The 25913-nt window shown below is 38.8% G+C and overlaps 1 protein-coding gene across 1 annotated transcript in view; it reads left to right on the top strand.

Annotated features, from left to right (window-relative positions):
• SLCO5A1 (solute carrier organic anion transporter family member 5A1) overlaps positions 1-25913 on the top strand; it is an 80532-nt gene that overhangs the window by 38898 nt on the left and 15721 nt on the right. Inside the window, exons 4-6 of the mRNA XM_032181139.1 lie at positions 2240-2466; positions 10169-10333; positions 15187-15385. Of these exons, the coding sequence (XP_032037030.1) occupies positions 2240-2466; positions 10169-10333; positions 15187-15385 (591 nt within the window). The remainder of the gene's footprint in view (positions 1-2239; positions 2467-10168; positions 10334-15186; positions 15386-25913) is intronic.

The raw sequence follows: 25913 nt of genomic DNA, 5'->3' as shown, positions 1-25913 counted from the left end.
ATACTTGGATCTTCTTATATCATCTTTCATCATCATTCCACACAAGTGGAAGAAGTTTAAAGGAATTCCTCCAGCACTGTCTGGTCCTTCCTTAGCTTTAATTGCTTTTATTTGAGGTCTTAAGGCTTGTGCAGATGCCTTTGAGGTATTCCCCTGCATATTTTCTTTGACTTCAAGAACACAGGAAATCAAGGGCTTTTTAATTAATACAGATCCCATTCTGACCTCTCATTTCCCATTGTAGGTGTCTTTATTATTTTTGATATCCTCTTTTGTCTGTTTCCGAGTTCTTTGATACTGCTCCAGGAAGATGTGAAATGTAGACAGTGCACATAATTACATACACTGCTGCATTTGTGACATCTCCAGCACTTGGTATGCTGCCATAATGGTCCCTTTGGATTTGAATTTCATCTCGTGCTACATCACAAGGCCCTGTCTCCTTTGCTGTTTCCTGCTGAGTGGGTGGTTTCATATTTCTATCTGTTATTGCCACAGATTGTTTCTTTGATCAGTGCTTTGCAGCTTCTGCCTTTGAGGTCCTGAAAGGGATGTTACTACGTTTTTATTCAGCCTGCCGATATATTCCCTATTCGATAGTGCTGACTGATCCTTCTGAAAGACTGGTTGCTAATCCATGTATTTTATCAGCTAAAATGAGTGAATAGAGGATTTTCTGTTTATGTAATATCAAAGCAAGTGAAAACTTTCAGTAACTTAGAGTTGCCTCACAAAAGCTCCCTGCACAATCTTCCTAACAAAATCAGTGTTACACATGGAAGTTTGTTTGGTGTTTGCCTTTGCATAACCTGTTATCACACAAAACATTACACACGTGTATGGATCAGCCTTTGTTTAAAAATATAGTTTGCAATATGTTTGCATGGCAAAAGTGATGCCAAACATTTTTGTTTGTTGTGCAGATAATCCTCTCTTCTCTATACTTTTAAATGTTAAAAATGTGCACAAATATTTAATTAGTAGCTTCCTGAGGTAGCTTACTTTATTAAGGGTAAAGGACGTACAAAAATATAAAATTTGTCCCGCAAACTGTGATTTGAAAGCAAAGAGCTTCAAACTTTCATTCTTGTGCTTCGATGTTGGAGTAAGGTGATTAACTTCAATGAAGCTTCCAAGCACTGGTGTAAATTAGGTTAGTACCTAATGACACCCACACTTTCAGTACACTGCAAGAACTCGGTGGGTGACTTCTGAGGTCATCCTTCTTTATGGAAGCACTGGTGTGAGTTAGACATATTTCCCTGCAGTCTTTTAGTAGAGGAAAATGCAGAGGAAAAAATATATTACCTTATACTCGACTACCTGCCTTCTGACTGCTGAAGGTTAACTCTAGTGTACTTTCCAGTAGGCCCCATTGCACATCTGGTAAGGCCCTGTTGCCCATCTGTGTGGCCATGTTAAAGTTACTGAAGGTTTGTGGCCTCAGGGAAGATAATTGTGTGTATACTGTTGGCCCATTTCTGGCACTGCATCCTGCATTATCCTTCTCTGTGAGTAGGCCCCAAGTTGTTCAGTGTGAGCCAAGATGTCTTCATAGGGCAGATTGTGTCCCATTCTTATAAAACAGAGGGAGAGAAGAGGGATTTATTTGTGAAGGGGTATTTCTGGTCATGGTAGCAGAGCAGAGCTGCAAGGTCCTAGGCTTAAGCCCTGGCATGAACTGCAGGACATTGCCTGTGTACAGCCAGGCTTCAGGAGCTCTTCACTAGGAAGGGAGAGGGTTGGACAGTCAGTGCACTGAGAAGTTGGCACTGGAAAGCAGAACAGATTTAGCCCTGATATATCCATCTGGACATCATGCCATGGATAATGCTGTGGATAACCTTTTTCATGTTCTCCGGAGGAATACTATATTCCTTTACTGTGAATTATCTGAGAAAGGCAAAGTAAAAGTGAATGCCTACTTCTAAGAGCTTGGTACTGAGTAGTTATCAGAAGCGAAAACTTACAGGAATTCAAACCTGGCGCTATTTCAGAAACCATTTGCTGGTTTCTGTATAAATACCTTTATCAGTAGGAAAGCCAACAGAAACATCTTCTAATTAAAGGTTTTAATGCAGTAAAAGCTCCCCTCCACTCAATTAATTTACTCTAATTTCAGTGTTCCATATTTTGCAAATTTGTCCTTCCAGCTAGTACAGCCTGTAATAATCACTTTGGTGTTTTTATTTCATGTAATGCATTGGCTTTCATTTCTGTTCCTATCTCCTGGCATTAGGTGGAGTGGATTTCTTCTTTGTGCCATTGCAATGCTCCTTGTGATATTTCCAATGTTTACCTTTCCAAAAAAGCTTCCTCCTCGACATAAAAAAAAGAAAAAGAAAAAGAAGATGAACTCTGATGATGTATCAAGTGATGATGAAGTCATGAAAGAGAAAACAAATAGCAAAATGCAAGCAGACAGTGCAGTTCCTGCCTCTATGGGATTTGGAAAAAATGTTAAAGGTGAGGTTTGTTTTTAAGTTTTAAATGCTTTAAATTTTGTTTACAGGTTCATCTTCTAGGGTTGTATGAAGTGCAATTGAAGGCAGATTTATTGAATGTTGTATGTAATACTATACTTTGCTATTGATGGTCTTTTAAAATTACAAAGTACACCTGCAAGAGTAAGACATCACTTTACATAAATTACTGAAGCATTTATAGTGTACCAGTGACAAATAGGTAATAGGGGGTCTGTTTGCTATAGTTGTATGGCAAACTGTAAGGTCATATAACTATATCAAACTATATGACCTTTATTACCAGGCACATTTGTGCACCTTGCAGTTTGCAATTGTCGTACTTGCTTAATCTTTTCTTCACAAAATAAAGTGCTCTTCTGAAAAATAAGCAAAACAAGAAAAAAGGAATTCTAGTTAAGTGATTTAAATTACTTTCCTCTATTTTAGCAAGTTAACTGGTGAAGATTGTTTTATTTCATATGCATTACCTGGCTATTATGTATTGCAAGCTTTTTTTGTTTTCCAAAGGCAAGGATGAATGAAACCTGTGCTAATTTTGAAACAAGAAGAATTCAAAAGATGGACAAGTAATGTGATTTTTATTTTATTCAATGAGTAAAATATTAATGTGAAATTTAACAGTCACTACTAGTGATGGATAAAATGCCGTGGGAAGAAATGCAGTGTTGTTAAAAATGAATCAATGTGAAGCAAGTAACTTAGAAGTTTAAAATGTAGGCTTAAAAGTGTCTTAATATTGAATAATACAGGATAAAAATGAACAAAACTTAATGCCTCTGTGTTATCGATGCTGTTTTGTCCACCCTGATTTCTGTGATATGAAAGCTGTGTTCCAGGTTTATGATACTCTGATGAAATTAGGACTAAGAGAAATCATGAAATGTCATTTGTATCATTAGACATAATTTGTACTCTAAACTTTTTTTTTCTTTTTTTTTTTTTTCCTTCAAACCTATAGGCCTCTGACTAGCAAAAGTAGTTGTGGGGTTCTCCTATCAAGGTATTCTTACTAGGTCAGGGAGGTAGGAAACAGGAGATCAGGCTGGACTTCTTTCTAACCACTGCCGGCAATGTCACAGTAGAGCAACTGCTTCATCCTGTAGGTGTGCCTGGAAAAGATACAGGTGTTTAGCCAAACTCTGCAACTGGAGGATTTTCATGATGCTGGTTCTCCGTTTCTGAACATAATTTCACCTTCCAGGTCATGTCGTAAGAGTCTAAGGCATATATCAGCCTAAATGTGTATCATACCTTCTACTAACAAAATCCTACATTAACATAATAATTGTGCCTCCAAATTAGAGCTTCTCATATACAAAACATTTGAGTTTCTTTAGAAGAGAAACTTCACCATGTGGAACTGTGAAAAACAGCATTATATTCCACATGTCAGAGAGACACTGAGTGAGTCAAGATAACACAGGGAAAAGTATTTTGCTATAAGCTGATAATAGCTTTCCTATTAGGTGTCATTTGCCCTAGCAAAGAGGGCCTGCAGCAGGAATGCACTGTCATTTAATTATTTTTCAAGTTTAAGTGGGCTTTATGGAGTGAGATCATGCCTCAAGCTTCTCAGTTGATGTAATGTCATTTATAATGGGAAGGAAAAAGGACCACATGTGTCTAAGTCATTTAGCATTGCTTCTGAGATGCAGTGTACAATTTATACTTCCCATTGAGTTTCAGGGCTTCATCTTTTAATAGAATGTTATGGCAGAAACTCCGCTTAGGCAATAGCTGGGGGACAGATGATTTAGTAGGTCACATCTTCTGTTCCGTACTAATAAATACCAGTGATGTCGCAATCTGTCATGACAGAGGTCAGTGCCATTAACCTGTAAAGTCTGTGCATCTTTGATAGGGAAAGTCTCATGGAAGAGACTGTTTACTTTGATCTTCTGATCTGACATTGTCTTTCTTGGGAAACCTTGTCCTGCTGTAACTTGCCCTAATTTCATTGAAGTTAGTTTTCTAGGTGAATGAAAAGGTATTGAAAAGTTGTGATAGGAGAGGGCTAGGGTCATTTTTCCTGCAATAGCTGCCAGCACAGTCTGATGATACAAAACAAAACTGGCTCCCACTGCAAGTATCTTCCAACTTCAGTGACCTAGGGTTTTTGTTGGCCTGTGATAGAGCTAGAATCAGATAACAATATAGATCCATCTTTGCTTTTTCTCATTTTTCAAGACACAAGGGTTTGGAATTCAGTCTTTTCTATTTATGTTGCAAGTAAACAAAGTGAGAGGGAGAATGCTTCTGAGGCAGGTATCAAAAGCATTATATAGGTCATAGGAGGAAGAAAATTGGATGTTGTTTATTGGAAGAAATGGAGGTAACATAAATAACATGAGATAAAGAAGATTTATAATGAAGTCATAGTGTAATCCCACACACAGAGATAAATCAAGAACTTGAGCAAACAAAACCTCTGTTTTCATTTATTATATGGATACCCTTAGGGTTCTGTACCATAGAAACTGTTTCTGCAGACCATTTTTCTTACCGCTATAATGCAACTGACTGTGCAATTGGATAAAGGGGCAGAGTAAAGAAAGCAAATGCATATATCACTCACCTAAAATGGACTGATCTAATCTAAGAGGTGTTAATTGCATGTACTTTATAATAGTCTTTTTTTTTTTTTTTCCCTATATATATGTACTTAAAGCAGAGCTATATCTGAGCGCAGCCTCTTAAAAGTGCAATTTTCCTGTCAGCCTTTTCACGTCTGCCAGCTGTCGTATGCCATTCCCAGTCAATCCTGAAATGAGATGGGATAATTATGCATGGCAATAATGCAGGCCAAGGTAAAAGAAGTTCCTGGGGGATGTGAAGTGCTGAAGTGCTCCCTCGAGGAACCCAACTGAAGTTGCTGCAGTAGATGACGAGCAGTTGGTAAGAATCAGCACAAGAGCAGGAGATGCTGGGCTGTGCACAGAGGTGCTCAGTGAGCCCTGTAAATGTCAGAGAGTTCAGGAGACTGTGGGCTGGAGGTTCTGCTGTGCCACTGACCTCAAGCTGGTCACTCCCCCTGCTCCTGGCTTCTGTCATCCTGGAGGACCCAAAATAGAAAGGGTTGGCGTGGCCCTGTACAGTGATGAGCAACATTATCTGGAGCCTTGAGAAGCTGCTTGAAAGCAAGCAAATAGTCATGTGTGACTGAAAATGGTAATTTCCATTCCAACAAACAAAACCAAAATTCTGTCTCAAATATTGGCTCTGCTTTGTACTGTGTGAATACAGAAGCTGTCCCTGGGATTTCAGTATGGCATAAACTACTCTCAGAGCTGTCTGGGACAGAGCTGTCAGGACTTTGAGCACAATTGGAAAGGAGATCCTCTTGCTGATGCATGTGTCACCCTTACAAGGGTCACGAGAGGACGGTGCTGTAGAGCCAGATAGTTTATTCCCCTGGTTGTATTCACCTTTGGCTAGATGTAAAAGAACAGGGCTAAAAGAAAATGAATTACAGTAAAGGAAGTAAAGTTGGGATTATTTCTTTTTTATTATTATTTATTTTTAATTGAAATACTGTTTACAGTGCTTTAAGAGTTTCGCTTAGAGCAGTATTTACAAATATTTGTATTGCTTGCAGATTTTTCTTAGGCTATTCCCTTACCATGAGTCAAGCAGTGGTCCAGCACATCAGTGAAAGAAAATGAATAGAGGCTAGAGGTAAAATATGGTGAAAGAGCAGCAGGGGAAGAAAACTGCCAGTAAGGTAGCAAACCAGTCCAGCAAGGCAGGTTCCAATTTATGTTTAGTTACATATTTATGTTATTTAAAAAATAAAAACAAAATGAAGAATTTGCTATTTTAATTATTTTACAGTAGAGTGAACGTATTTGCAGCCATACTAAATTATTGCTTCCGTTTTAGGAATGTAATTGATAGAGACTTATTTGTTCAAATGACAGAATGAAGTTTGTTTCTGCTACACACTTGGTAAAAGGAGGGATGATTCTTGAAGACCTGCTAAAAATCTGAACCTGACAGGTTTAATAATGACCTTGAAATGAAAGACTAGGCCTATGGCTAGTCGCACAAAAATAATGTGACATTGAATTGTTTTAAATGCATGATTGATTATGTAGTACAAAGGATCCTTAAGGTTTTTATCATTCTTGCTTCTTACTAGAATTCTTAGATTCTGGAGAGTAATGCAGGTTCTGTTGCACAGGGTTTTATTGTAATCATAGGAGGAAACCAGAGAAAACCCAATTCTGGATATGTATTTTTATTTGCAAAACTCTTAATAAAAAGCTTTTCTTTGTATGTCAGGCAGTTGCTCTTCAGGAATCACAAAGAGCTTCAAGCCTCAACTGCTACATGTTGCATGCGTTGGTGCAGCGTACAGGAATTATTTATTTCGTGCCAGAAATTACAGCAATCAGAACAGAGCTGTTCCCTGGAGAATCCTTCACATGGGTTTAAGAGAACTTGTGCTTATTCCAAGATACTCTGAATTTTATTTATTTAGCAGTACAAATCCAGTTTTGAATGTGCTAATTAGTTTTCAAATTAATAATGACCTTTAGGCTGAGTGCTCAGTACCCTGAAAGATATAAGTAGGAGTTAACAGAAAGCACAGCTTTACATCAGAATGCCAGAGCAAAATGTTCAATAGCTCCGCAGTTGTTTATCTAATTAATTGTTTGGTATCTTTAGATAAAAAATTCTAAACCATACATTTTCCCAAAGATCAGTTTTACCAGGAAGGGCTAAACTTTACTAGGTATTATATTTGGACAAAGTCCTTTAAAATAATAATTTTAGCAAAGACCTTGGATTTAGTTCTGGGCCAGAGACTTCCAGTTTATTTCTACAGAGAACACCAAATTCATCATCCTAGTGAAATGACATTTCTCTTTGTGATGTCCAGTCTTTGAAAGTTACCACCTTATTATTTTCTTCCACATTTATAGAGCTTTTTAGGAGGCCTACTCAAAGTCACTCTTCCACCAACACTTACTTTAAGTCAGCACAATGAGGTTGAAATGTGAAAGATGCTGTTGTTGTTTTTTTTTTTTTTCCTCATGTATTTTTGGTCTGTTCATACCAATTGCATGTCTGTGTATGTATCATACATGATCCTAATATACATAAACAAAGTTTAGATGCTAGAGTAGACCGCCAGAGTGGCTGATGGTAATGCCACTTGCTGTTACTGAACAGGCATCTTTACTTCCATAAGAAGTTTTCAATTGTATACCTTTTTGTCTTCTTTTAACTAAAACTTTGGCAGGGAGGACAGAGTTGGAGCAACAGTGAAGATGTCCTATCTATTTGCTGCATTTGAAAACAGGGAGATTTGTGTTCTTGCTGAGTCAGCATTGATACAAAAAAAAAAAAAAAAAAAAAAAAAAAAAGGTAGGGGCCAACCAGGTGTCCTAGGGGATGTTGGCTTTTTTGTTTTGTTCCCCTTCTGTCACTTTTGTCTTCCCGTAAGGGAAAATATCTTTTAAGATGAACATGTCTTTTTTTTTTTTTTTTTTTTTTTTTTGGCTGGTATCATGCATTTGCCAGCTCTGGCTCTTGGTGCTGTGATGAGCTGCCTCAGCCAGTGTGTAGTCTCTCTGCCAGTGTTTCTGTCATCTCCTCCTCACCCAGAAAACTGAATGCTGCTGCCCATGATTAAAAACACCCAAATGCTCATTTTCTAGCAGATCCGATCCTGGCACACTTGCTTTTTTCTGACCCCTTTCTCACAGCAGCAGCATGGTCATAACTGTTTGCCGTCATTTTGAGGGAGAGGCATTCAATCCTGCACCATGTCCCCAGGGAAATCCGGCTACAGCTGCACCACTGCAGCCCTGTGGCAGCAGTTTTCTTAAACTGCATCATCTTAGCCTCATGAGAAGCTTTGCAAAAGCATCTTGGTTCTTGCTCTTTGGATTCTTTTTGCATCTATGCCTCCATCAGATAACCCAACCCAACCCAACCCAAAACCAGACATAAAGCAAAAGTTGATGAGGTTTGAGGACTAAATGTATTGTAGATGTTTTATCTCTTTCATTTCCTCTTGGACAATGAAATCAGTTTTGATCAATTTGAACATGCATCATATTTGACAATAAATACCAGTAAACTTTTTTTGTTACTCACTACTGTAGTGTAATTTTTGCACAGGGACAGCTACATTACATATATTGCAGATATGTTGATATTATATTGCCTCAGACTTGCGTTTTCATTTGTTTTTCTGTTCTGCGATTGTAAACAGTGCCACAAGTAGAAAAAAAAACAAAACAAACAAACACAAAAACAGTAAGTGGTTAAAAACATTAAGTTTCAGTGCTTCTCAATACAGGTTATACATCACTTATTTCCAGCAAATTTAGTATTTAACATTTAATATTTTTCTTTATAGACGCAGCAAGAGAGCATTTGTCTACATTAAAATTATAAACCCCATACTCATAATGAATTGATTATTTTTGACAACTGGCATAAGCTAAGTCTGGATGCAGTCAGACAACTGAGGTACTAATTTGCAGTCTGACAAGCTTCGACTTGACAGGATTCTAAACTCTGTTTGCTTTTATACAGATAACCTGCTGGAGTCAATGGAGTAAATGAGACAGAGTTTTGACTTGACAACTTTTAGGTTCAGTAATGTTCCAGCTCAGGAGTTCTACTGTTCTGTGCTTACTCAATACATTATATTTCTAATGGGTGTTCTTGACATTGAATTCAGTAGGCTTTGGTTCAGTTCACATGAAAAGTAGGAAGCTACTGTTGGGCTGAAAATAATACTTGTCATGCTTGGACAGAACATCTGATCTTGGTAGAAGCCCCAAGGGAAAAAAATGTTTAAAAATCGTGCCATCAAATCTGAAAAAAAAAAGAGTCTTGAATAGAGCTGTTATCATCTTGACATCACTAAAGGACTGAATTAAAAGTATTTAAGTGTTTTTTTTTTTTTTTTTTTTTTTTAACTACAGTTCTGAATTTCATGGTGTTTTGGTATTTGCTTTAAGGATAATTGCAACATCTATGAACACTTTTTCAATTTAAGCTAATGATATGCTCTCATTTTTAATTGATTGTTTTATCCCTTCTGGGAATATTAGTTGTATGTAATGTATGTTGAGATTCATTGATATTGACATCATTTTTTCAGTACACTTTGTCTGCATGCTTTTGTAAAATTTTTTAATCATATACAAAAATGTTTAATGTAAAATTGTTTGGTTTCTTTTTCAAATTACAGTATTGTTATCCCAGCTTTCCAACTGTGGTCTTTTAAGCAGAAGGCATGGGGTCTTTTTTCCTCATGTGGAGTGCAAAATTCAGTATTGTCAGTTCAGCAGGGTGCTATTTCAAAATAAGACGTCAGAATAATTCCAAATTTGCTACAATTTCTTGCTGTTTCTCCTTGCTTTTTACTGTTACTGCGTGGGCTGTGTTTCTTTAGACATTTTTTGTTAAAGCAGTCTTCAGTTCTGTTTGTGAAAAATGGGACTGCAGCCCTGGGGCGATGCAGTGAGATAGTGTAAGAGCAAGCAGCAAAGAGTGCAATTCAAAATATGCACTCTCCCTTCCGCTCAGCAAATAGCCAGATGCTAGCAAGCCATTATTTACAGTCCATCTCAAAGAAAATCAATTTGTTTTGTTCCAGTTTGCTTTTGTTTTTCACTCATTATTTATAACATTCATTTCTCATTTTTGTCACTTTATAGAGCTTCCAAGAGCAGCTGTCAGGATCTTAAGCAACATGACATTCCTTTTTGTGAGTTTGTCATACACAGCTGAGAGTGCCATTGTTACTGCTTTTATTACCTTCATTCCCAAGTTCATCGAGTCACAGTTTGGCATCCCAGCTTCCAATGCCAGCATCTACACTGGTAAGGCATTGCCAATGAGTGTAATGTGCAAGGGTTGTTGTTCTTTGGCTGATGAAATAAATCAATATAGGAATGAACTGAAAACACGGTTTTTAGAACAGGATATTCAATTCAGCTTTGTGCCTTTGTGATTGTTTAGATAGCCAGGCTGTTCTTTCATGTTTGCTATATTTGTTTAGTAAAATGTGAACCTATTTATATTGTTAAAGAGTGCTTTTTTTTTTTTTTTTTTTTTTCCCATGAGCCTAGATAGTGACATTTTCTAATATGTTAATAGCCTTCAGGGGGAAAGAAAGCAACAAAAGCTAGAAAATGCCCAGGAGTGTTGCTGTGATTTGTGTGGCTTAAAATATATTTTAAAACTGTTCTTATTTTATGTGAATTTTACATCCACTTTGATCTTTAAAATATTATAACCTTTCCTTCTCTCCAGTGACCAATTGTTTATTTGTACCATCCTTCCTTTACTCATCTCTCCCCTCCAGGCTGATGGTCTTCTCCCTAATTGTTTATTAACACAGAGCACACAGCAATCCAGTCTAGCCAGGAGAGCTCCTCAAATGCTCCCTCTCCCGGCATTTCAGGTCTGAGGCCCCTCTTTTGCAGCTGTGACACTTTCCCTGCTGCTGTAGTAAAGTGCAGCCAAGTCAGCTATTAACATAGCTTCAAAGTTTCTGTTCTGCAGCTTCATAACTGCTCTGGGATGAGAGAGGGATGAGCTCCACCTGCAACTCCCCTAGGGGAAGGGGACAAATTTTTGTGCAGAATTGGGACCCACGGCAGGAAGGTCATCTCCCTTCCCATCTTCTTGTCAATCAGTGTCTTCTTTTTGTTTTATAAGCATCTTTTTGCCTTCTCCTTACTGTGTTCCATACAGAATATCTTTGAATGCTGGGCAGGTTAATTCTTTGCTCCCCCATGCTTCCAGGTATTACACCTGAGTAGGAAGGCATAGTGGGGTGGAGAGTGAGTTATGGGAGGAAATGTGAAGTATGAGGAGAAGACAAAAAGTACTGAGAGAAAGAGGGGCAAGACACAGAGACAAATGGGAATCATTTGTTACCTACAGTGGCTGAAAGATACACAAGAAATCTCTCTAGAGTGTTGAGGAGAAGCATCAGAGAAGCACCATGAGGTGACTTCTGTTTGAGAATTTGCTGGGATGAGATTTTCTTCGGGGCATGAAATCCCTGTATTCTGTATCTAAGGAAGAAAATTTGATTGATGGAGCCATGATTCTACTTGAAGTTTAATGTAGCTACACATGCACAGGAGTTTTGCTGTAATGAGTCTTAATGGGATTGCTGCTCTGTAACTCATGTCATTCTCAGGTTAAGACAGAAACTTGGTTACCAGACAAAACATTCAACAACCAGCACATTATAAGAAGAGGAAAGAATGTGACCCTATTGAGGATGTGAAGATTCCCCCGTGTTGTTGGGATGTGTAGTTTGCCCTGTTAGAAATTAATAGATAAAGACTATTTTAAGGCACCAGAAGAAGATGAAATAGCTCAGGCTGTATGTTCAACATGGACAAGTGAGCACTGCTTCCACATCCCCAACTCCTAAACTTAGCGCGAATATCAACAGTTGTTATTAATTTTATAAATTATTTTTCTAGGAAAAATTGGAAAAGGAAACAAGATTTTGCATGAGATTTCTATTAGTTAATCTAATAAATATGTTCAGTTTCTAAAATTTTCTGGTTTGCAGAAGGAGGACTTACAATTTATTTGTACTACTGGATCCATACTTTATATATACATTGCCTTGCTGAATCTTATGTGACTGATATAAATTTTATATTGGTCATTTTCCATCGCAATTCATAAGCAGCAATTCCTTAATTAGCTAGAATTAATTAATTTGTTTCTATTTTTAACCAAACATGGCATTAATCAGCAGCAAAAATGCCATATGTCAAATTTCATATCTTTAACTTGTGCAGTTTGTGCTGCAGTCTTGTCTTGTTTGGAATTTTATTTTCCATGTGTAGAGCAGGTGGCATTCAGCCTCCTTGATTTACTCCCAAATTAACTTTGACTTCAGGTTGCAGGTAGATATTAGACAAATACGGTTAAAATTTCTAGTGCTTTGATAGAAGATTTACTTGTGAAAAAGAGAGTTCAAATAATTTGTAGTTGGAAGAGCTGCTATATTATAAAGCCCTGCTCTGGTAACTTGTGCTAAGCTGGTTACAAATAGGTTGGATCTCCCTTTAGCTCTAGAAATGGTATAGCACATTATCTCAGACAGAATTGGATTGAAAATCTCTACAGTATTCTCTTTGGAAGTGTATCCCTCTTAGCAGATATTGCAGTTTTCTGTTACCAGGCTATTAGTATCTGTTAATATCATCTTTTGCCACTGTGGAAAGCCTCAAGTGCTGCAGCTGACAACAGCAAAAAAGGACAAAGCCTGAAAATTGCTGACTGAAAGCTGATACTGCCTTGGAGCACTGTAGCAAGGAGGCTTTTTGGCACATGCACAATTCCTGTAAGCCAAACTGTCATTATAAAATGAAGGAAAGTGCAGTGCAACAGCATAGAATCAGATCTTAAGCTTTATTCCTTTAAATGGCTTTGAAAATGAAGAATGCGTGTCCTGATTAGATGTACATGCTTTGCTTTGCCCTGTAAGCTCTCCTTGAAGTGCACTGTAGCAGCAGCGTTCCCTTGACAGTATATCACTTCTGATTTTACATCCCCTGCAGGAAAGGAGAGGAGCATAGGGATGAAGAATTTGTACTTGGGGCAAGGGAACTTCTCAGCCTTCCTGACATGCAGGAAGGAATGAGCTGCTGCTTTCACCACAAGCAGCTAAATCTGTTTCTGTCCTTCCAGTTTCTCCCAGAAAGGCTTTTCCATCCCCTGCTATAGTTTGCGTAGAGGAATTTCTCTTTATGCATCCTCTGTGTAGGTTTGCCCTTACCTTTTCATCCTCCTGAATGATAGACAGCCTAGGCAGGCAGTTTGTTCCTGCTCATCTCCTCTTTATTTATGTTCTAATCTTTTTTATGTTCTAATCTCTTTGTGGCAGAGGATGTCTGCAAACAGCAGTGCAGTATAACTCACTAACAGAACAGCCACTAACCAAATGCCTCACAAAATACTTACATGCCCAGTTTTGACAAGACACTAGACATAGACACACAGTCTCACACCTAATGAAAGGCTTTTCTAACATACGTGCCCTCAAGAGAATATGAAAGAGAAGATAAATTCAGGTCCAGAAGATGTTAAGAACTCAAAGCTAAGTTGTAAGGTGGAAGGACTAATAAAATACAAAGTTTAATTATATCCAATAACCCCTTATATTGAGGTATATCTTTAATTCACGTAGCTAGTGTAACCAAGGATTTGATCCATGAAATTTGGTTCATCTGACATGGGTGTTTCAGAAGCCATTCACAAATGATCCCAGTCTTCCTTCGTTGGGTACGTGGGCTTCTCTGATGTGGACTTCTTAGAGCAGGGCCTGCATGGCAGGCTTAGATGGCTGAGTTACCACAGTCAGAAGAGAAGGTTTTCAGTGCAAGTGAAAGGATTGGGATCTGTTTCCCTTGTTCATATTCCAGGCATTGAAACTTGAGAGAGGTAACAGATTTGAACTTTGTGAAATCATTTAATTCTCCTAGAAAGGCTTATAAATTTAAATTCTGCTCTTTTGAAACTGTTTTTGATTCTGTGAAGGGTTGTTATTAAGAATCTTCCTCATGAAATGACATTTTACTTTATAATGTCATTGGTGATGGAAGTATAATTAAGGCAGCAACTATTTTTACCTCTTATTTTTGCTTTCTCAATCTCAACATTTTGATAAATGTAATGTCTCCTTCACCTTTACACAAAGTAGCAGAGAATGAGAATATTATATGAGAATATTATTGCTTTGTGATAATATTAAAGATATTTTCAAGTGATAATCTTGCAGGCTTCTTTAGAAACTAGACCAACATCTTTAAGAATTTGTGTTATAATATTTAGCTTCTTCTCCCTACATGCAGCTGCCAAAGTTGTTCAAATTCTGTATTTATATATGGAATTTATATACACATCTTTATTAACAAAGACCTTATTTAAAGACTTTCTTACATGTTAGAAGCAAAAGCCAAGAGAAGCTAAGGTGCGCAAGAAATTAAATGACTTAACACCTCAAGCACTGGGAAGTGAGGACAGCCTTGTGTCATATAGCCAAACTGCCACCAGTGACAAAAATTTCATGGGCATGTCTTTTTTGACTTAAACTTACTGTGTTTGATTTAATTCCTTTATTTTAATTCCTTTAATCATGTTTAATCAGTTTAGACCTTGAGTGGCTGTGCTGAAATGAATGGGGTTGCTGATGTAGGAAAGTGCTATTCCACTTGAGCCAAGTTACCAGAATGCAGAATTCGCAGCCAGCTGCCTGCACGTGCTCCCAGTTGGGCAGGCTTCAGGGGTCCTGCCTTAGGTTAACATCTGTGCTTTGCTGTACTAAATCATGTGAGTAAGAAGAGGAAGATCCATGTCCAAATTTGGATTTCTTCATATTTTTAGTAATTGGGAGCAATGCATATCCCTTCTCCCCATTCTAAAATAAATACAAAGCAATGTTTCTGCTTGTAAATACAATAGGTCTCTTATAGTGCTTTGGCTGCTGGTAATATCATAAGGAGGCTTTCATTAATTCTTTGACAACACTCCAGAGGTTTGAAAAGTCTGACTCAGTTTGCTAACTAGCAGAGAATCAGACAATGGAGATCTTAGTACAGCATTTATAGTCATCTAATTAGGGAATTAAAACAATATTTATGTTTTATTCTATTTCTATACATCCTGTTTTAATGTTGCTTGAATTTTGTCCTGGCAGGTGTGATTATTGTTCCAAGTGCTGGTGTTGGTATTGTCCTAGGCGGCTACATTATCAAAAAACTGAAACTTGGTGCGAGAGAGTCTGCGAAGTTGGCTATGATCTGCAGTGGTGTGTCTTTGCTGTGCTTTTCAACTCTCTTCATTGTTGGATGTGAAAGCATTAATCTAGGGGGAATAAATATACCTTATACAACTGGGTAAGTATCTTTGTATCACCAGCTTTTTCCAGTAAGCCTGGTAAAGAAATGTAAAAAATGCTGATGGCTGATGTACTGAAGAAGCCACATGATCAAATAGGAATATGGTGAGTATTGTAGTATGAACATATGAACGTGGCCCTTCCATTTTACATCTGTTTTGTAATGATGTCTATCTAATAACTCACCTTTTTGAGGGATGGAAAAATGCGTTAGAGCGGATTTCAGTGAATTTCACAGGAAAACAACAATAATATACTGTGCAGATTGCCAAAACTTTAGATAGTGTTTCAAAATGTTTTCTGCTCAGGAAAATTATGAAAATACTAAAGGGATTGCAAAGATTATTTCTGAATAGGTTTGTTTAATATCACCATAATAGTATCTTCTTCAGTCCAAAGTTGGGATAAATTATTTGTGCATATGCTGTTGACATTCGTGATGTGTGCTGCTTCTGAACCCTTTAACAAGTTTTATGTCCCTGGCATTGCTTTCCAGGGACACTGACCAGATTACAATCCTTAAAGAAGGCTGTCATGAACAAGAAGGCATGGATGTGGGAAAGTAATGGGAGTGAGGGATTTAGGCTGTGACATCAAGAAATGCATGATAGGCTATTTTTTAAACATTAGGGATATTTGGAAGCAAGAAAGTGTGGTAAAAGTTGTGAGAAGGTGTTTCACTGGAAGGTAGTTCCTCAGAAGCTTGATCGTGAGCTTTTATTTTCTTTCTTATAAAATGCATTAACTTTTCCCCAAAATTGCTTCCTTCAGACTAGTACAAACTTATCTGAATCAGTATTTTTCACTTTGCTTCTACATCTGAGACAATGTCTGCCTCTTTTTTATGGCTGGTTGCTGGGTATCAAAGATATTTGAATATTGTAGTTTTAAGGGTTAGCTTTGGACTGACATTTTGAGTTTTGGAAGAGACTGTAGAAGAAGTGTGGAGCAGGAAAAGGGGTGATCAAATAAGGAAAAAACTACACTGGGGCAGTGAGCAAGCCAAATAACAAACAAAGAGGAAGAATGGAAAACAAGGGAGGGAGAAAATAGACACTTTTCATAGAGAGTATTTTGCATTGCATGTTGCTGTGTGTTACTAAGTTGCTGTCAAACACTAATGCTAAGAAAACCAGCAACTAAAAGTCTTGAGCTGGTAGGAAGCTTCTATGATTCTTTTTGTTCTTAATACCTAGAGTTAAATCTCAGTGCCAGTGGGCTAACTGTGGAGCGGAGTAGCATGGTCAATAAATCCTGATCTGAGCATAGTGGGTTGAAGAAGGAGAAAATGGGGATGGAAGGTGGGTAGGACAGTTCAATTGTCCATCTTCTGGTGATGTTTGTTGAAAGACTGCAGGGGTAGATGAAGAAATGTAAATTAATTGGAAATAAAATATAAATTTCAGATAGCAATGAACTGAACTGTGCAGTGAATGAGAATGTCCCTGTCTGACTAATGAGAAGGTTGTAGTTCTCTGCATGTGAAAAAGTGTTATGTAATTAAAATCTATTCCAAAATTGAAGTCAAGGAAAACTACTGGTATGTGAACACTCACATTAGAGTTGTAAGAGTATCTAATTCACTTTTATGGTAAATAGTATTTGCAGTAAATGCATGAATTGAAACAGGAGTCTATCCACAGCTGTTCTGAAAGTGCAGTAGCATTAGTTCATTTACATCTTCATCTAATTCTTCTTACTTACAAGAGATGAGACATAGTAATGGCAGAATTTGGTGAAATATTGTGGTATATCAAGCCTTTGAAATCAGTATAAAAATCGGTATGCTTAGGCAGTAATGTCATCAGAAATTGAGAATAACCAGCATGTGATAAAGCAGGGTTCAGGAGTTTGCAGCCTCAGCCCTATATGACTTTTTATTAGTGCAGTGATCAAATCAGCTGATAAAAAATAATAAAGAAGCACCACTACTCATAAATTCATCTTGAAAATATGACATGGTAAACATTCTGTTATTCCTCATGGTCAATCATTTGATAGCTTCAAATCATTTACTTGCTAAGGAGCTCTTCTCCTCAGACATCAAAGAATGTAATTGTTCGTGCAACAAAAAAGCATGCTTTCATTCCGAGGTTTAATAAAACATGTTCTTCATTCACTGCACACAGCACAGTGTACAGACATCAAAGCCAGTTCAACACACCAGATCAGATACAAGAAGCACTAGAGCTGTTTGGTTCAGCGTAAATTGTCTTGCACAATGCTCTACCTTAGCTTGGCGATGTCAGGTCTGAGGTACTTGTGCTGGCAGCAGCCTGGAGATCTCAGCTGCACTGCAGTGTAGACATACTGTAGGGGAGATTCTCCTTTCTTGATTTTCTTTGGACTTGTATGTTCAGTTCTCCTTTCCTTTTCTCTTACATTCAAAAAAGTAGCTCTTTGCCTTTGGTGAGTTGAGATATAAGCCAGCACATAAGAGCTGGGTTTTAGTTAACAGAAATACATGCACATCAGCACTGAGCAATGTAGTCAGTGATACATTATAATTCAGTATGGTTCATAACTCAGTATTTTTTTGACTGTACCAGCTGAAGGGAAGTGGATGGGACCTGGAGGCACACAGAGATTAGAATACATTTCTACATGCAAGGATTCTCTGCTGTTTTATGTTGGGCACAAGCAGTTTTTCCGTTGTTGGTGCCTTATCAGCAGTTCTGTTATCAGGAAGGTCAAGGACACCCCTGTATTATACATCTCAGCATTTCAGAGCCTGTTTTTCAGTTCCTGAGCCTTGCCTCTAAAGGCATGTTTGATATTGAACACAGTATAGAGAGCTTAATGTCGAACTGCTGTTTAGCATTCCTCCTCTTACATCATAACTAGCAACCAGATAGGAGGCCCTGCATCAGCGAATTGTCTTCTTGCAGCTTCTTGCAGAAGAAAATTAAGATTTGTACCTTAATATAGGAGAATAAAAGTGCATTAAAGAGCAAAATTGAAGAAAAACAGCATGCAGTGCTTTCAAAAAGTTCAAGTGTCCCTCTGATGTGCAGCCACTTCGATGAGAGCTAAATGCTCAGAAATTACCCCAATTAGCAACTTATTTATTGAAAAGTGATATCACAGTGCAATAAATAAATTTAAAATTGAACCTCAGTAGTTATAGCAGATTTCTTTATCTGCAATTGCTAAACAACATCAGTAAGTTGGTGTTTCAGGCTGGCATCCTGCAGGGTACTGAGAGTGGACGTGGAGTGGATTCTCTTCAGAAGTTCCATGTCTCTTCTGTAAGGTGGACCCCAGATGAGGACACAGCACCACAGGTGTGGTCTCACCATCGTTGAATAAAGGGGAAATAGAAGAGAATAGCCACTTTGGTGGTTTGTAGACCTGTCTTTTCTATGTTTTGTGATATTGGGTAACTAAACAGACTCCCAGGAAGCCTTACTCATAATGACATATTCCTGGATTAGTTCACTTCCCTCTCTCATATTTCTGGCATGTAATGAATCAAAACAGGCCCTTTCTGATTGCTTTTTGTTGTTTTGGTGTAATTAAAGTTTGGTTAAAACACGTAATTGAGTTACTGAGGCACTTAACAAAAAAAATCTTCCTCTTGGGCCGCCAGTATGGGTTTCTATTACCCTTGTATCTCTTTCAGTCCAATCAGATCTCATAATTTGGAAGCAGTGACTAATTGGGTCAGAACAATAACAACAAAGAAGGAATCTAGCTAGCGCAGTGAGAGGGTCCCTTGTTTGACAGCTACACAAAAGTTGCGTCATTGCTGTGATTCCAGCTGTTTGCCAACAAGGAGACTGCAGATCCAGAATGTCCTTGGTCTTAAAGGTTCAAAACCAAACCAAAAATATTACCATCAAGTTAAGATAACTTTTTTTATCGTACAGTCCAATATTAACATTAGAGAAATTGTGTGGTGGGGTGAGGGGTTTTCTTTTCTTTGTGTTTCCTTGGTGTTCAGTAGTGTAGGTTACTACAGCAATCTAAAAAAAATATTAATAAAGCCATGTGCAAACCAATTCTTTGTTTAGATGTTACCAAAATATAATCAGGCATTGTTTTTTTTAACCTCATGTAATTTAGATTGTAGCCTCATGGAAGAGGGTCCACCTCTTTTTTAGTATCTGTGTATAGACTGCCAGCACAGTGAGGTACCAGTCCAAGCCTGGATATCTGAAATAACAGGTCACAGCTCTAAAGACATATCCTGCCTTATACTTTCCCTTTTCTTTTTATTCCTAAACCATAAGTCTTCCACAGAACAATAGTTGGAGAGGAGAACAGAGTTTAGACAAAGTGTTAGGAACTAGAGTCCCTTTTATCATCAGTCACATCTAGGAAAGGTATTCTCTCTGTTATCTTTACCAGCATTGTGTCATAGAGACACAGAACAGTCTCCCTGAGAAGGGAACAAATGCAATTTGCCAGCTGGGATTCTGGGTTTTGTCCCAGTATGCATGTTTAGCAAACCTGCAGTTAAAGCTTCTTAACGAAATGAGCAGAATCATTGCTTGCAATTGAAAGAATAGTTCAGGAAATGCTGTCATTTGGGGCTGGTCTCTGTTTCTGTGTGTGTGCACAAGTGCCTCACTCCATGACAGATGTCTCTGGGAGCTCATGAAGCATCACTGCAGGTTGACAGCATCCATGCCACTGAAACAAGCAGGGCAGCTGTTTCTCACATATCCTGTGTGTCTACAGCAGTAGGTGCAATGAAACTAAGCTGCTTTTCCAGCAGCACACATCATGAGTAGGACTTAACTAGCTCCAGTGTATAAATTCTGCTTTTTCTGACCAATGCAGGTAAATCTGTGCTGTGCAGTGCAGTAATTCAGAGTTTACTGCTCTGTTTTCTTTTTGGGGAAATAGGCAGCCTTTCAGTGTTAGAAGACAGGATTACAGTTCTTCGGTTTGGCTTAGTGCTGGAAAAATATACACCTTCAAGAAAAAAATGACTTACTACTGTGAGAGGCATTCACAGAAATGTGTTATAAAATGTGCTATATATTAGCTATATAGATCTTACATGATGAAAATGGGGTTACATAGACATGTGATTTCATGTCCTTGGCATCTGTAGTCCTTCACTAGTTTCCCATCTTTAAGAGAGGAAAGAGCAATGGCTGAAGACTGAATACAGATGTAATTGTACAGAGTAATACAGTACAGAGTAATACAGATGAAAATATGAACCTCTTAAAAATGCCTGATAATGAGCTTTTGGAAACAGAGCTAATGGATAATTTTGTCTATTATATGTTCTTGAGAAGATAAAAAAAAATCTTTGTGTGCATGGCATTTGCTGTAAACAACAACAAAAAAGCAAACAAATACCCATAATAAACCATACAGCGATTTGTTGAGGTACAAGGAGTGATGAAAGATGGAGACACACAGCTTGCATTCATTTGTAGCTTGTTATTCATTTGAGCATATTTGCTTTGCATATCTGCAAATGTAAGGATTCTTCCAAGCAAAACAAAAATGTCCCTAAGAGTAAATTTTCAGAGTGGTCACAGTTCAGTTTCCAGTTTCATATTTCTAACTATTTTCATGCCTGATTTCATTCACTTTCATTCTTCAGCTGATTTCCTAACCTGCATGTCATGGTAATATTCAGCAGTGCAGCTCAAGTTGGCTACGCAAGGTACCAGAAAGCTGTCCCAAACCCATCTGCTGCCGAGAAGGCTTTGATGTGAAGGAGGGGTAAGAGGCCAGAAGAATGCATTTAATTGGATGGGAAAGGCTGGAGGGGAAAGGCCCAAGCTGTGCCTTTCCCAGCAGCCAGAGATGCCCCCATTCTGTGCATGTGCAGGGTGATAGAGCCCTGCTGGAAGCCAGGGCATCCTCACGAGGGTTCCCTGGGCAGGCTGTGAACCCCAGCTTTTCCCAGATATTTATCACCAGGGACATCTAGCTCAGCAAGCTGCCAATGAGCTTGCAAAACTCCAAAAATGCTGCCTCTCTTGTTTCTGTGAAAAATGTCTGTCACATCGCTGCTGAAATCAGTATGTTCCCGAGAAATGTTTTGGTGATTTGGGTGTTTTCCATCAGAGAGAAGGTTCTGCTGGGAGATTACTGGAAAAGTCTGCATGCTGGTCTATGACATGTTGCTGCAAATTGCCTTCTGAAATCCAGCATTATATAGTGAAACAGGTTTCAGCTGATAGCTGAGAAGGCGACAGAACCAATACCAGTCCTAGATATTTAATTTCCTGCTAGGGCTGCAACTTGTTTCTAAAACTGCACCTTGTTTGTTTATGGTACAAGAAAGAATATACTCAGAAAGGCTTTGGTTAGCATCCAACTAGACCATAAAGTGCAAAGTAGCTCCAAGAGCTCCAAGAGCTAAATTTGTGAACCTGATTTGTGTGATCAGTAGACAAGTCAATAAATATTTAAGAGCTACTTAGTAACATTTGATCAGCTGCAAAAGTGCACAGCTGGGAGGACAAGCATATTCAGCAAAAGCAAATAGTGGTGTATAAATACATTAAAAATGAGTCAAGTGGAAGCCACTGAGCAGCAGTTATAATGCGTAGTGTCACTAATAATGGGAGGTGAGGTGACAGATGACATGGATGACAGGCGTCGTGTGTAGACTGACTCCTCAGCCAAGTCTCCAAGCTATTCGGGTGTAGAAGATGGGAGCAGCACATCCCTTATCATCCATAGGGTTGCTGGGAAACAATACATCTGATGCTTGCTGTTTACCTTTACATCAGTTTTGCTCAAGTGTTGCAGACGTGAAGGTGAGCAAACAGCAGCCCTCACAGGGCTCCAAAACAGTGCCGGTCTGTGAGCACGAGCACAGCATCTCGGGGATGCAGCCACGCAAACAGTCCAGATTCCTCTTCAGCTCCTGCCTGGCTGAGGGGGTGCCAACATTCCCGAGATATCTGCTGATCTGTTTAGAGCAGCCACTTGAGCAAGCTCGGAATGGCCATGGCCTCTCTGTGGCACCACTGAGCAGTACTGAGAGCAGGGCAAACAAGGCAGAGCAGTTAATTCAATATTACGCTGCGGTGCCCGCTGTGGAGATGCTGCGCATACCAACATAATTCCCAGGGCAAGATTTTTGTTTATGGTGCATGTGCAAATACCCATGCCCTAATGGATCTCAGTACCTAGCTCACACTTACAATCTATCTGTTTTTGTGAATTCTCAAGGAGCCACACTATCATTTGTTCTCAGAAATTCAGGTCTTCAGGATCGGACTGCACACTAACCACAGGATGGGGTAGGATGGTGCCTGTGGCTCCATTCACCACTCAGATGTAAGAAGATGAAGGTCACATGCAACTGCTGGGTTTGGGGGTTTTCATATATATATATTCTAGTCCCTGGGAAAAGCCTTCAAGTCTTATTCCTTCAGCCTCTCCTCTTCGTCAGGTTCAACCTTGTAGGGATTACTTCAATATTAATTGGAAATCGGGTTTTCATATCTTCTCAGTAGACTACTAGATAAATGATGTAATGGAGGACACTCTTAGTTTCCAGTTTTGAAGAAAAGGTCAGCCAGTTTAAATATATCAGCCAGGAAGAAGAAGAAGTGACAGCCCTGTGCTTTGGAGCTAAGCAGAGCCAGCATCCTGAGAGAGGATCCAGAATCTGTGGATCAAGGCCAGGGTGACTGTAGCTGTGAGCTGTGGCATCCTGCAGCTCTAAACAAGGGGGAAACACGGCACACGGAGTGTTCAGAGTAACCTTTCAAAATAAGCTAATAGCACAGCAAAGGGTTCTGGTACCATTTCTGTGATAAAACCCATAACTGAAAAATATCTAAAACTGCATTCCCAAAGCACCAGCTTTCTTCACTGTTCAGATGCCATGAGCATTTGAAGAGTCCCAGAACCATGCTGATGAAAGTGCTGGCTCTTACACAAAAACTCTTAAATCTCAGAGATTTGTATGGCTACTTTTTCTTGAGGACTACTGCAGTAAAATATGCTGTGGTTTGTATCTTGGCCAGTGTTCTCCAAATGCTCAAGCACAGGTTCTTATGCATTTTATGATCAGCAAGGAGGTGCTGATGTTTAAGTTGCTGCGATTCGAAGATGGGATTGAAGCTTTTGAAATAATTCTAAATCCAGAAGGGATGGATGTGTGTTTTCTAATGATACCCACTTTGATTAGCATTGGCCACTGTGTTGAACAGTTGTTGTGGAGAAGACGGGAACTGCCCAATAGCCTGTTTTTGCTAGGAGGTCAGAAAAGAATTAGTCTGAGGAAATCTGACCCTGAACTCCTGATGTCCATGAAAGCACCATAATTATTGCATAGTTCAGTCTTCTGACACAGGACTGCCCTTCATTCCTTTTGTGGTACTAAAGCTATTTTACAGCAATGGATACAGGAGAAGAGGAAGAAGAAAAAGATGAGGAACAGATAGAGATACAGAAGAAGGAGTAAGCAAGGGAAGAATGTGATTTTAAAACACACTGAAAGGAGATTTCCTTTGGAAGAACTGACTTTGGGCCCTGGTCCCTGCTCTAGGTTTTGCTTACAGATGTGGCAATAAAGAGTCATTGATGAGGAGACATGAATGGGATTAAGATCAGGTTCAGTTTCAGCAGGAAGGATGGAAGGACACTCCATTTTGGAGCTTGCTGATAAAAATAATATCAGGGAGGTGTAAGTGTGAACCCGTTCAGGTTGGGGAGGCCCTTGAACCCCAATATTCCCACCTCAGGCAGTTACAGAGTCGATGAAGAAGAAGAAGCTTCCTCCTCCACTTCATAGAAGTATTATCTGTTACAAGTTCATGTAACTGGAGAATGCTATCAGCCCAGAGGGGCAGGTTTTTGCTCCATGTGTAGGAATTCACTGAACTGTTGTCAGTGAGCACCCATATTCCCATAAAATATCAGGGCATGAGGCACTTTCCCCCACCTGTGTGTGGGAGCTTGGACACCTGAATTATGAAGTTCAGCTGGCTGAGTCCAGGTTCAGCTCCATCACTGAGAAGAGCTATTGTGAAGAAAGCTGGAAGTGAGGGCCTGCCCTAAATTTCTTAGGTTTGCTGTGTGATCACTGGGCTGAATCTGTCTGGTCTCTGACTCTGGACCCAATTCTGATCTGCTCTTACTGCCAGTCTCAGCTCCCAGTTCACCTTCCCTTGCAGAGGAGGCAGGGAGCCAGCTTTGTTGCCTCATTTCCATGTTCTGAATTTTTGGAGATCTTCAGAACTGTGAGCTGTCCTCATTCTTTAGAGAACCTGCCTTTCTGCCTTTGGTACCTGGATGAACTAAAAACTTCCAGGTTTAGATAATACAAACTACAGTCCCTAAAGTAAATGGTTTGAAACTGGCCCTCTGTCTTCAGAAGAGCTTAGGTTTTGCAATACTGAATATTGCAGTGCATAACATTTGGGTACTTTGAGGCCCCAAATAGCATTTACAGGCCGAGAGGGCATCTGAGATAGAAGGTAAGATGCACGCTGAGGAGTAAATGCCAGAAAAAAAGTGCTGTTTAAGCATCACAGGAAACTACAGTTTGCAGTTTCTGAAAGTGTAATAAAATCATGGTTTTCCTCAATAACAAGGTAAGCTTCAAGTGAAAACCAGTATCAGCTGCTTTTCAGTTTTCGTTTTTTTGGAGTAGCCTTGTACAGTGAGGAGGGAGTGCGGGTGCAGAATTCTGGAACCTTGATTTCATTAAACTGAAATGTATTTAGGAAATAAAAGGTAGGCTCCCCAGCCTCAGCCAAGGCTGTCATTTGAAAATAGATTGGTATGAATAAGATCATTCAGGTAACTTTTCCACTGGCTTAATGCCTTCATGTTGCTGACAGTACTTTGAAACCAGATGAAATTCCAAATGAGACGCAGAAAATTGAATCAGCAATAAACCACCCTGCAGATGCCTGCTTTTCCACTTATTAAATTAATTTAGGAACCTGAAACAAGATGGAGAACATGGTAAGTGTAGTAAAAATAGGTATAAATATATTACAGTCTATTTAAAAGTCCATGCCTGTTATATTTTGGCTTCATAATGACAGCAGAAAATAACTTGCATTTCATGGTGTGTCTGCATATATATCTGAGCAGATTGGTTATTTTCCTTTTGGTACTTGAGCTACCATGTTCAGTAATAGTACAGATGAAAGGTAATAATTTATCTGTACCTTGAGATACCTTCCAACATAACACCCTCTGGTATTATGCAGGAGTAATACTTTTAGTACGTAAACTTACTTACTAAAAGTAAATGGCTTTTCAAAACAATTATGTGACAGAAACATACAGTTTGATCATCACCTATTTCCTCATTAATAAGAAGGTTCTAGATAATACAGACTGGACACCTTACTACCTGTGATATCAGCTGTATTTACGCTGGGCCCAGTTGTGCCAGTCTGTTTTTAACTTGGGAAGAAACAAACTAGTATCCATTTTATCTTTCTTAAAAGTTTTTTATTTTAACTTTGTTAGTCTATGACCACAATTTATATATGCAGTTATGTAGGAGGTTCTAGTATTTTCTTTCAGAGAAGAGATTGACTCTGTTTCTGCTAGTGCTTTTCCTCCTTTGCTTTGTA

Source organism: Aythya fuligula, chromosome 2, assembly GCF_009819795.1.
Source record: "Aythya fuligula isolate bAytFul2 chromosome 2, bAytFul2.pri, whole genome shotgun sequence".
Taxonomy (NCBI): domain Eukaryota; kingdom Metazoa; phylum Chordata; class Aves; order Anseriformes; family Anatidae; genus Aythya; species Aythya fuligula.
This window is presented reverse-complemented; position numbering and strand designations above follow the sequence as displayed.